This window comes from Panthera onca, chromosome D3 (genome assembly GCF_046562875.1).
Source record: "Panthera onca isolate mPanOnc1 chromosome D3, mPanOnc1 haplotype 2, whole genome shotgun sequence".
NCBI classification, from domain to species: domain Eukaryota; kingdom Metazoa; phylum Chordata; class Mammalia; order Carnivora; family Felidae; genus Panthera; species Panthera onca.
Window position 1 is genome coordinate 11,726,880 of NC_138350.1, and position 12,483 is coordinate 11,739,362.

A 12,483-nucleotide genomic window follows, 5' to 3' on the forward strand; every position below is an offset into this window, starting at 1 on the left:
ATATGGTGGTGGTGAAGAGTACCTGAGATGGTCTGTGTAAACTGTGAAGAATAACGGGGCAGCTCAAAAGCACTATAAATAGTATTATTACTGGAGGCAGGATACACACTTGAATGCACCCGAAGCCCTGCTTAAAAGTGTCAGCATATAAAGGTGGCACTGACCACAATACAGAAAGTCTCATCAAGCTACATTCTTTGACTAACGAACAGCAGGCCAAAAATACATCCGTACGAATGTACTAAACGCCATAATGAGACCTTTATATGCCAACATGTTTAAACAACGACACGTGTGTGCATGCGTGCGAAAACTCAAGAAGGACAAAGCACTTGACTTTGAAACACTTTCCAAATGCAGAGTCTCGAATGGTGAAGAAAAGCCTCCTTCATTTGGCTCTGGAGGGACAGAATGGAGACATGAGGAGGGTAGCCCTGATCCTCGAGACCCTATGCCTCGGTCGGCGGGCGATCGGGTGGGTGGGACAGAGTCTCCTCACCTTTGCAGCGCGGTGCTCTCTGAGTTTACCTCCATTTTGGCATCACACCTCTCGCCCTGGAGCTCTGGAGGCCGGAACTCAGCATCGTCAACGGGCGGGAGACGGTAGCTGTTCCACGACTTGTCTGACGACTCCGGGTTCGAGGGCCTAATCCCACAATATAAGGCTGTCTCGCTGACCTCTGCCATCAGAGGCAGTCTTTGGCCTACGAGGACAGTTCTGTCATCCAGAGTTGACAACTGCTGGAGTTCCAGCCCATTTCCATAGAGGGCTGGGTTCACAGGGACAGATGGCGGGTCCAAACTCTCCGTTTCCTGACCTCGTGGCTGAGGGCTGAGTGTTGGCGGCAGAGGGGAAATAGGGGAATGAGGTGAATCCATAGGATTCAGATTCATTTGCTTGCTTGTATTTCTGGAAGGCACGGCCATTTGTTTATCATACTTCCTACTGCTAGACACCTCTAGGGAGGAGTCGATCCCTGCCAACCCTAGCTTCTGTCCTGGTGTATCTTGCTCCACACAGAACTCGTCAGCCACAGACGGCCTGTGGTGAAACGGTATCAAGGGTCTCTTCTGCAGCTTGTCTCCCTTTTCTGGTCTTTCTGTCGTTTTGTGCTTGGAAGCAGGAGGTGGCAGAGATGAAGATGATGACGGTCCTGCACCGAACCCTGGCTGAGATGCTGCGGGAGGTCGACTGGGTCCCACCGCACAACGTTTTAGAAGCTTATGCCTGAAATGAGAATTAAAATCAGGCTAAGAAACACACACCTGAGAACAAGCGCACTCTTCTGGAAGTCTGACATCCCTGCACCATTATGACGTTACAAAAGAGATGCCTCTCAGAAGGCTGTACCTTCTAAGCACACACTGGCTGCACTAACACACGGAAAAGGTCTCCAGGTTCATTATTTTTATAATGACAAAAACTGCGACACACTCTGACAGAGAGTAGTGAACCAATCGCACACAATCCAGCCGGTAAGAGATGGACTTAACGTCGCTAGCGCGTACCAAAAGACAGATTTGCAAAATCCCCAAATCTTTCAAATTTGGTAAGGGACTCAGACAACGTGTTCACACTGCATGTTAAAACCAAGAGTAATGAGATCATTTGCCAAGAAAGAGAGAAAAAAAAGCTTCCAATTTCTATCTTACAACACTCTACTAAGTCCAATATAGAATGGTTTATAACAGCTTGTAGTCTTGTCAATCGGGAACAAAATAATTATGCGATTTTCCCCCAAAGTGTGAAACCAAGGGTCGATCCTACAAATATTTAATAGAATAAGCGGACTACAAGCCTTATATGCCACTATTATCGGAAAAAAGAAGGAAGGAAAGACAACTTTGGATCTTACAGACTCACAAACTTAGAAGTAAAAAGAGGGGGAGTGACTACTAAAAGCACACATGTACACAAATGCACCTGTGCTGAGCCGGATGGCAAGTCTGCTCATACCCTAACACACTTCTTGGTAAGCACAGGTGTGAGCTATTGCTCAGTAAGGGCCCACGAGACGACGCCAAGGTTTAATCTGTGCAACAAAGTTATATAGCAGGTCAGCCAGTTCCTCCCAATATATAAATCAACCCAGGGAAACATGTAAGCTCTCCTGCCGGTGTAGCAGTAACTCTCTGAGGCCGCTAGGGTGGCATTAAATTACTGCTGCATTGCACTAAATGATGCCCTAGTGGGCAGTAAAACGGATTTGTGTGGCATAATGGGATGGTTTAGTGGGACAGCAGGATGGCCACCCTGCCCCATAAGGCCATTAAACAGTGTGAGGAGTGGACCATTCCATAATGGGTTTGGTAATCCTGCAGTAGATAATCCAAAAAGACTCTTGCTAAAGTCCTTGCTACTCAAAAAAAAAAAAAAAATTCTGACTTTGAAGAAGGTTGTTTAAGCATAAGGCTATTGTCAATAAGGTAAAAATTGTGCTTTAAATCTGCAGGGCACCATACCACAGTAAGAGGTGAATGTCTCATCTGAAAAATATCTCAATCAAATCTTCTAGGGGTGCTTATTTTAAAACCTAAGCTCTAAAAGTCTTTTACATAAAACTTTTTCATTTGGACTTTCTCAGAGCATTTAACCACACCAATCCTTTGATAGATATTTTATGATAGCCTCTTCAAAGTAAGGACTTTTTGCAAACTAGATAATCTCATATAAAGTCATCTTTTTTTCAATTGTACTTAACGACTCAGCTACATTGTGAAATGGTTACAATTAGGGACACATCAGTAAGTAACAGACTATCACTGCAAATCTCTGAACAGGTAAAAGGCCTCCATGGAGCAGGCAGGCAGATCAGGCTCAGAAAGCTAACTATATGGGTGGTCCATTGGTGGGAAGAAACCAGAAGCAGGGCCAAACATTGTAGAAACACACACAGTGGCTAAAAGAATGGGGAAAATAGAATTACTATCATAGATATTTCAAAGGAAGTCATTGTGAAATACAAGGATAAAAATCATCTATAAAATGGAAGAAAAATATATAAATGATAATGTCTCTAGGCTGAGAAGGGAAAATGGTGACTTAAAAAAATGTGCCTGATCTGTGAGAAAAGAGACTTGTCAATATCAAGGGTATTTCTCAAAGGTACCCCCATAAATATAAGACTAAAGCATATATGGGAAGTCACGTCTAGAGATAAGTATTTGGGACTCAACAGAACCAAATGCAAAACTACAAAACAGACCTGAAGGTAAGGATCTGGTGAAGAAGAAAAAGGATTAACTTCAGGGACAAAAGAAAACGTGTTATTTATTTACACTTCAGGTAAAAAGAACTTGAGGTGCCAAATAAAAATGTCACAGAAATCAGTAAAAAGGTGAAAAATCTAGATTAAGACCAAAAACAAGACGAAGGCACAAGCAAAGTTAAATACACTAACGTTGTTATCCCAGGTGCTTTCTAAAGGTGGCCTACAACTTGGCTGTAGGCTGCTTAGAAATCCATGTTAATAGGAAAATGCTTTTTGTCACACAATTTACAATGGCCAAGAAACAGAAGTAAAACAGATTCAGCTGACATACTATACCTACCCTGAGATCAGAGAGAGATTCTCACATGCTCAGAGAGGAGCAACTTCTTCAAAAACATCCTCTTTGAAAAAATCAATAGTGAGTTTTATTAGGCTGATACTTACAATGTTTCTCAAAGGAAAAAAAAAAAAAAGGCTGACTAGTAAGGCAGAGCTTGACAAAGAGAATCAACAATAAGGGCAGGGGAGGACAGGAAGGTGGTGTCAAAACTGTTGTTTAAGTGTGTATACACATGCGCATGTGCATGCGTACACACACACACACACACAGTTTGCATATATTCTCAGGGGTCATTTGACTGCCTCCTTACTCGGAAGCCAACTTATTTATGCCACATTAAGAACCCCTATCAAAACTAGGGAAATGAATGGCCTTTTTCTTAATATGCATGATCTCCACTGAACTTTTTCTAAGTGCTGAGCAGTATCCCATGTGAAAATACACAGTTTGGAAGCAAAGCTACTCCTAGTTGCTCATTAAGTGAATAATCACCATCACATGTTCAACAGTCAGCTGAGCTGGGGGTAAGGCTGACACACACTTAAGAAATCCAAGAACCTGGGGGTGCCAGGTGCCTCAGTCGGTTAAGCAACCAGCTCTTAATTTTGGCTCAGGTCATGATCCCAGGGTTGTGGGATTGAGCCCTGCGTTGGGCTCAGTGCTGAGTATGGAGCCTGCTTAAGATTCATATCCTCTCTCTCTCTCTCTTTCTCTCCCCCCACCCCCTTTGCCACTTGCACGCTCTCATTCTTTCTCTCTCGAAATAAATTAAGAAAGAAAAGAACAGAAGAGAAAAGAAAAGAAACCGAAGAACCCTCATGAGTGCCCAGGACAACAGGACTCCAGTACCACAAGGAGTGATAAGTCAAGGTAATACCCATGAGAGCAAAAATTTTCTACAGAGATCAACTCAAGGTTCTATTCAAATATCTAAATGAATGAACAAGAATTTTAGCCATTGGCAGATGTTGTTACCAAATACCTGCCTCAAGCATCAAAACACACCAGTACCAACAACAAAACAAATTATCTATGGAAGGCCTGTTTAATCCAAATCCTATGAGTTCTAGCCAACTTATTTAATATTTATCTCTACTTTAAAATTAAGAATTATGAGGTAAACTCACTTAAAGGGGAAGAGACTGTCTTATCAAACTGAGGCCTTTGGTTTTGAGGTAGCTACTGTGAAGAAACTTGTGGGAACAATTGGATCACAGGGCCCGTCATCTAACAAAGCTCTTTTTGAGGTCTGACCAAAAAACCGTACCATCTGCATAGAAGAAAAGACTTATCTTTTTCTTCTCTACTGGAGGAGGAAGAAGGCTGAACAGAAAAGGCAAAACAAAATGATGGGGAAGAAGCGGTCTGAGAGTCCGGGAGACACAGCCGACAAAAGGTGCCACCATCCGATCCGACCCCCGTTCTGCCTCGTCCACCACCTACCTAGAGCAAGAACAGCTGACTCTTTGGGTTGGATCCACAAAATCCCAAGTAGCAGGATTATTAGCAGGCTCTTCTTCAAGAGTTGGAGTCGACATTTGGCTCCTCCTACATAAGGTTAAAAAGGTAAGTTGTGTCAACATGAGATAATATTCGTAGCTCTGGGAGAAAAATGTTTAAAAGACCCAAATATATTACACATAGTAATGTTAGCTAGCTGAGAGATGGCTCAAAGCGACCCAAGGCTAGGATGTGGGGGGGGGGGGGGGACACCAACTTGTTCTTTGCACTAGAAGAAGCAGGATCCAAAATACTTCTGTTTAAGAATAAAGTACATTTGAACATGGGTGACACACAGAGCAATTAAAACACTACCTGGCACTGTGGGCCGTTGCTTTAAAAAGCCACCTAAATTTTGTAGAAATAACCGAAATTTTTAAAATTATCTTTTCGCAGCATCTGTGAATTACATGCCCTGGGACAGACTATTTAAATCATTCTTAAAACTCCTGTATTTACTAGCATTTAAGGGCAGCACTGTACACTTGTAATGCGAATTCAAGACAAGAAAAAAATTACCTCTTACATGTCACTGGTAATTGGGAGCAAAAAGCAGTGTCTGTTATTACACAGTGACAAGAAAACACCGGGCAGTATTTTTGTATTGCTGATTCTGCCACAGCTGATATTGCAAAGTGCTTCAATGACGGCTCTGGAGGGACTTCTCTTGCTCTCTACCCTCCCCTGCCTTTCTGAGTGTCACTTCCCTGCTCTGTGCTGCTGCCACAAAGGGCTGTCAGAGTTGGCGAAGGTGATAGGTTAGTGGTGACAAAAATCAAAGACAGTAAATGACAGGAAAAGAAAAAGAAAATGTTAACTTGGAAATCATCTAGGCATTGTAGATAGAGGTGAAAACACCTGTACCAATTATTCTAAAGAAAAGGATCATTTTTTAGTGACTAAAGATACCTTTTTAATTCTATAACATGATATATAATCTCCCGCTGCAATTATTCTAGATTTTATGTACTATATCTTCATCAGCAGCCTACTCCAGAACCAATTCACTGAGGAATAAATATATAGTATGAATTTCCTAAAAGCTCGATCCAAATGACAGGTTTTAAATCTGTATACAGAACTCTAAGTAGTCACTGAAGAACACTTAATTAATTTCTAAAAGGAGTGGAGTTCTTAGCAGTTATTGGCAAGAGCATCCATATTTATTCTGTTCTAGAGAATGAAGACTCATTTGTTTACTTTCCTCAGGCAAAAAAGGGGACATCTCAGTTCTATCAAAAGAGATGTGAAAATATGCTGAATCTGTTTACGTAAATTTGGATAAGTAGAATAGTATTTATCGACTACTATTTGCTTTCATTCATGCAACTAAAATAATCATCAGCAGTCTCTTCTGAGAATCAATTCTTCCTCTTTTCCACAATAATGTTAAGGAAGGTAGGGAGGGAGAGCAGGAGGATAGGTGGTAGGGGAGGAAAGGAAGGAAGCAAAGTCTGGTAGGGGAAGAAAAGAATATGGCTTCCCCAAATCAACCAACAGAAGCACAGCTGCTGGTAAACACCCCTCTGTCATCAGTTCAGTTCAGAACTGTATTGTCATTTAAAACAGAAGGCCAATGTCACAGAAAATGCGACAAAGGTCATTTCCCTTTGTAAATAGAAAACATTCATAAATTGGTATCCGAAGGAAAACCACACCCACTGACTACTGTCCTAAACCATCTGTGCTAAAAAAATGCCAGATGAATACTGTGCCAATCTTGAGATGACCAGAACTTCAAAATTTCCTAAATAATCAAATTCAGTAAAGTAAACATCTTTAACATCCTTGCTTTGAATTTTGTGCTATTAAGTTAAAAAAAAAAAAAAAAATGAACTACGAATCCAATGACCCCTCAGGTTTGGTCACCCAGTGGCACAATGTGATTGACACTCTTCATGTAGTAATCAAAGAGATGGCTACTGAAGCATGACCCAGACAGAACGCAGAAGTCATACTTGGACTGGGTTCTGTTGAGGATGCATTCCTTCCAGACTCGATGGACCATGTGATTGTGGAGTTTTGGAGGAATCTTCCCCGATCTCTTTGGACTGTGCATAGTTATCATCCCCCCGTCTTGGGAACCTAGGTGACTGACCGCACTCTGCGTACCTCCGCTCTCCCCTGAAAAAGAAAGACAATCTGTAATGTGAAAATTATCCGAAAAGGTCTCCTTGTACATAGACCGCAAGCTTATTTAACAGAAATATTTTGATTGTTGAAACTCGTATTATTCATGTAGCTTTGTTCCCACCCCCCTGGCAACAGCACTATCTGTAACTATGAGCATAATTTGTAGACCGCCACTTTGTATGCTTCTCTGCGTTCTCCCTAAAATAGTTAAACACATCAACACTCACGCACCCCAAGGGCGTGCCCACACAGAGGCATTCCTACTCTACAGATATCGGAGACAACTTACTTGTAAGGGTTCACACAGTAACATTAAAAATGTAAACATGAATAGATTGTTTTAAATTCTTAAATCCCCAATACAATAAATAAGTTTCAAGGAAGAACAAAACAGTAGAGGGAGCTTTATGCTCATTTAGCTTAACGGCTGTGCAACTGCACCCAGTGCCCTGGGTAGGAGAAAAGAACCTAATGGCACAAAGCTTTTAACAAGGTCAGATTTCAAATTTGTGTGTGGAACTGTCTGTCCTTATGCCTGACACTATTTATGAAAGCTTAGTGCTAAAACACTGAAAGAGGTTGTCTCGACATTCTGTATCAGAGGATTATTCACTAGTTTCTCTCTAATAACTCCACTGAGTTTTCCCAACTATAGTTGGTATGTAATCCATTTCTTTCTATTATGTTGATTATGATTGCTGGTAATACTGATTATTGGTTATGAGTATTTTACTACTTCTATCTCATACAAGACAAATACTGAAGTTGATTTTCAGTATTAGATTCTGATTCAATTACTTTCATCTCTTTGACTTCATAAATAAATCCTGGGTTTTATTCTCAACCGAACTATGATCAAAAAAACATCTTGACCGAAACAATCAATTTTAAGCACCCTAGAAATCTCTACCCTCATCTGAAAGATAAACAAACATCCTAATACCACAAATTAATAGTCCTGATAACAATGGAACACTACTGTTATATAAGTTGAATGGTTAGGCTTAGCTCTATCTTAAAAAAACAAAAAACAAAAACCAGTGTCAAAATTCTTACGATTCTAAGGAACTGAAGACTGCTTGCTTGTTCCCTATAAAAGTATTATTATATTATAAATGAGTTAAGTTAAAGGAGACAAGAAATTTGGTCTTTCATTACCATCTTTCATCTTTACTTGGTTTGTGATACAAAGTAATTCATTTCAATTTTATAATGGATTTTCAAATGCTTATTATAAAACTAGGAAAAGTGGAGAAATAAACAGAAATAGAAAACACAGCCCTTTGTCCCCCAAACAGCTTTCAATTTAGCTAAAGAGATCATATGTCCATGGCACCATAAGGGATAATTTATGAACAAAGAAAGAGACGGGTGGGGAAAATAAGGCACAGTCTTTCTTGATTAAAACTGAGTTCATGCTTTTCAGTAGCTTTTAATGACTGAACTAAAAGGTGGATGATATCTCAAAGGGAATTAAATAAGACTTGTACTCCATGCTGTCAAATACATGTTGAATATTGTTTCTCAAAATTATCTCTATAAACAGAAGGTGCAAGCTGATGTACCTATCCATGTGTGGCATGAATGATTTCACCAAAACCAGCTGGCCCTCCTTCCCCTGCTAATCTAGGAGATTCTTGGCCATCTTAGGGGAAAAGGGAACCCATTTTGTCCTGTATCTAGGAAAACGTCAATGTGCAATGTTAGTCATTACACAAATGACAAGGCTGAGCAGGACTCTGATGAAACATTAGGAGTCCTAAGCTATACTTCAACGTATCATAATTATTATCACATATGAAAATTTAGACAAATTCATCTTACAAAGATTCCAGTTGCTTTTAGTTAGTTAGAGAGAGAGAGAGAGAGAGAGAGAGCGAGCACAGGCATCAGGGGACTTATTTACCCAGGGCTTAGCACAATGATACCCACACAGAGTCCAGGGAAAGTATTTTGAAGATCTACAGTGAGGAAGTCCCTACTGAAAACCACCATAAACAAAACCTGGTGTTTCTGAATTGTGAAATTCAGAGTTCTGAACTGACAGGATGCCAGGACATCATGCATACGGGAGGCTTTCGATTTTACATTAAATATAAATTTCACTAAGTACCAGGAAAAAGAAAAACAACCAGATAAATAAACAAAAACTGATGACAACTTATGTAGCCCAAGTGCTTAAAATCCAAGCCTCGAGAGGAAATGTAATTAACCAACTTTTCAAAATACCGGTAATTCTAGTCTTTATATTAATAGATCTTTTCTATGATGATTATTAAACAAAACTGGCAAAGCGTTTTTCTCTTTTTTCTTTTTGAATAAACACTGAGCAAATCCTTTCACAACGGGTCATCCAAATTCTCTGCTGCACCAAATTAGAGTCGGATGTCCTTTTTTCACGGTGTTAGCAAGTGCGTTGCTCCTAAAGGAGGCTGCGTGTTGCCCACTTGTATGCCTTCCACACAGTTTCCGAATAATTCCTTCTAGATACCACAATCACGTGTGCTGGAGCTGGTGTTTTGAGTACCGCTTAAAACCACTTACGCCACCATCTACATACTGCTCTGCTGCTTACAGAGCTCTGGCGAGCCCGTCACCTAGCATGTGTGACAGCTCTGTAAAGTACACGGTACTTAACAGAGAAGGAGACGGAGGTCCAAGACAAGCATGAGAAGTGAACACAGCCAACTCACCTAGTAAAAGCTACACAGCCAGGTTTTTAAATTAGGTGCATTCAATCACAGTACCTATCCCTGTCCCCAATATATTGCTTAGCCATGAACATTTACTGAATACCCTCCACACGCCAAGCAGCATGCTAGAGATTCTGAAATACTGTCTTATCTCATCTCGTGAAAATAACCACGGAAGTATGTATCATGCTTGCTAGCCTGTTTTCAGTTCACCACCCAAGACTTTATTTACTCTGATGCTTTTGCTAACGTGGCCCGCATTAAAAAAGCCTATAAATGATCTCACTTCAGTTCAAGTCCGATGAGTATCCTTTCCTTACTGACTAGATTTCCAATTAAAATGAAGTCAACTACAACAACCAAAAAGTTAACACAGAAAATATACCACTCAACAAGGAAGGCAAAATGCCCCCAATGTAAACAATTTCTGAATTTTTCCATTAAGGACATTTTAAAATTTTTCACATGTAATTAATACTTGTCACTAATGTGGATAGATTACTGACAGAACAAATTATTTGATTCGGAGTTCCTAGATGCCAGTCTAACTTTATAATATAATAAGGAAAGAATCATCCTAGACTTGTCCTTGGCTGGCAATGGTGAACTGGGCACACGCTTCAGCCATTCTGATTTAGTGTTTTCCACCGTTTAAGGAAAAAAAGAGCAGCCTCCATCTTGTGCCCTAATTTTGTGTAAAGGAATAGAAGTGTGTACCGAACTTAAGAGAAGCAACCACACTGTCCGAATGGAGTGGAGACTAACACAGCACAATTAAAATTTTGAAGCACCGGAATTGTGTTTGCTGAAAATTTTCTTCCTCCATTTTGCAAAATCCCCCTGTCGTGTTCCTTCCACCTCCTCCACAAGGCATGTCTCACCGTGAGTTTGCTCATCCGTCCCACGGCAAGGGAACCACGTACTTTTCTGTGACCTCCTCCACCTAGGACATGCCTGGATTGTACTCACCCATTACAGCCTGTTCTGGAGAGGTGGGAGGGGTGAGAGGCATTCCACAGTTACTTGGGTCCTTCACACTCCCCAGTCCCTGCTGCCCGACGGAAATATGGCCTCCAGCACCGGCAACGCTCTGAGGAACCGGTATGTCATTCTGAGAGATTAAAACAAATGCTGAAGGATAAACCATCCGAACGCCACCTGTGAGGAAAGAGAGCAAGGAGGGAACCGGGCCTGAGAAACCGCTCACAGCAGGCTGCCGACTTGATTATTCTAGCGGTCAGAGGCAAAGCTCAAGGATGAACATGAGACGCTCGTGAGGTCCTGCCAGAAGTGATGTGCTCCATTCCTTCCTAAGTTAATAGCTGTTTAAACATGTGCTCCAACATTATGATAATAGCATTTGGAATACAGGGACCTCGGTGCTTCAGGCAAGATAACTACTCAGCATATACCACGGTGTCAAGAGAATAAAAAAAAGATGGGAGAATTATGGAGCTTATTTTTGATGAATCTCAATGATTATCTTTTTAAATTAAGAAAGATGAAGAAGATAGAATAAAGTTCTTCAGGCAAAATATTTTCTCTTACCAACAATTACTTCGACTGCCACAGGGAAATCATCATCATATCCCAACTCCTCTTCTTCTTTCAACTCCTCTTTCTTTTTCAGCACCATTGGGTAGAAATACTGCCATTCCTCAATCAACTTACGGGTGGCGGGGTCTGACATCTTGTATGCTTGGCCTGTCAGCGTGCCATTTAAGCCATAAGGACTTACCAGTACTAAGGCAGGGAGGAGAAACAGATGTTAAAGATCAACTTGATAATTTCTACTGAAGCGTAATGCTGCATATGTGGTAATTTAGGTTGAAGCATACCATCGCTCACTGGATACGGCTCTTTATTTCCTGACTCCTTTTAAAGTCTGATTTTTTACAGTTTCTCATTTTAGTACCTATTACTTATACACCTCTCAACTCACGTCAATTTTTTAAGGAAATCAAACGGGGAAGGTAAAAATATTATGAGACAGCTGTATCAACACACAAAATATAAACTATCTGTATATTAAAGCGTATACACAACTGTTTGATAATAGCCTATACAATGCAAACACTGAATCTTTTATAACAAAAGAAAGCCATTTAATCCACACACCCCCAAAACCTGCCTAGAACTTGAATACTCTTCCCAGGGTTTCTGAGACTTCCTGAATGTCTGTAGTAATTTTAAAAATAAGATATAAAGAAAACCTGTATAGCAAAAAGTCTTAATGTACCAAGTCTGAAACATAATCCTTACGTTATAATTTCAGTTACGGCTGTTTTGAAGGTCTGTTGATGAAACAACTCCAAATAAAATTTATTATACTCCAAGTAAAGGACTCAAAATCCCTCTATCTTTCTCTTTCAGTATTTGACCTGATGTTATTTTCACTGAGCTAGACACAAAAATGTAGTTAACACGATGCTGTATATAATATATAACCCAGCCAGTGTGTGGCCTTGGGGTGAGGCTAACCTTCCAAACAACACTTTTCTGGGGATAAACTTTTTCTTAACCCTAATTTCTAAAAAAAAAAAAAATCTCAGCATAGTCATAAAATGAGATGTTCTTTCTTTGGATGGCTTTAATTTTTTTTAAC

At 40.4% G+C, this 12,483-nt stretch overlaps 1 protein-coding gene across 4 annotated transcripts in view; it reads right to left on the reverse strand.

The window, feature by feature from the left end:
• MED13L (mediator complex subunit 13L) overlaps nt 1-12,483 on the reverse strand; it is a 302,742-nt gene that overhangs the window by 43,228 nt on the left and 247,031 nt on the right. For all 4 annotated transcript variants that reach the window (XM_078435759.2, XM_078435758.2, XM_078435761.2 and 1 more), the window contains 5 exons: nt 11,427-11,621; nt 10,848-11,036; nt 7,011-7,176; nt 4,996-5,100; nt 500-1,228 (listed from right to left, as the gene is read on the reverse strand). In XM_078435759.2, coding sequence (XP_078291885.1) covers nt 500-1,228; nt 4,996-5,100; nt 7,011-7,176; nt 10,848-11,036; nt 11,427-11,621 — 1,384 coding nt within the window. The remainder of the gene's footprint in view (nt 1-499; nt 1,229-4,995; nt 5,101-7,010; nt 7,177-10,847; nt 11,037-11,426; nt 11,622-12,483) is intronic.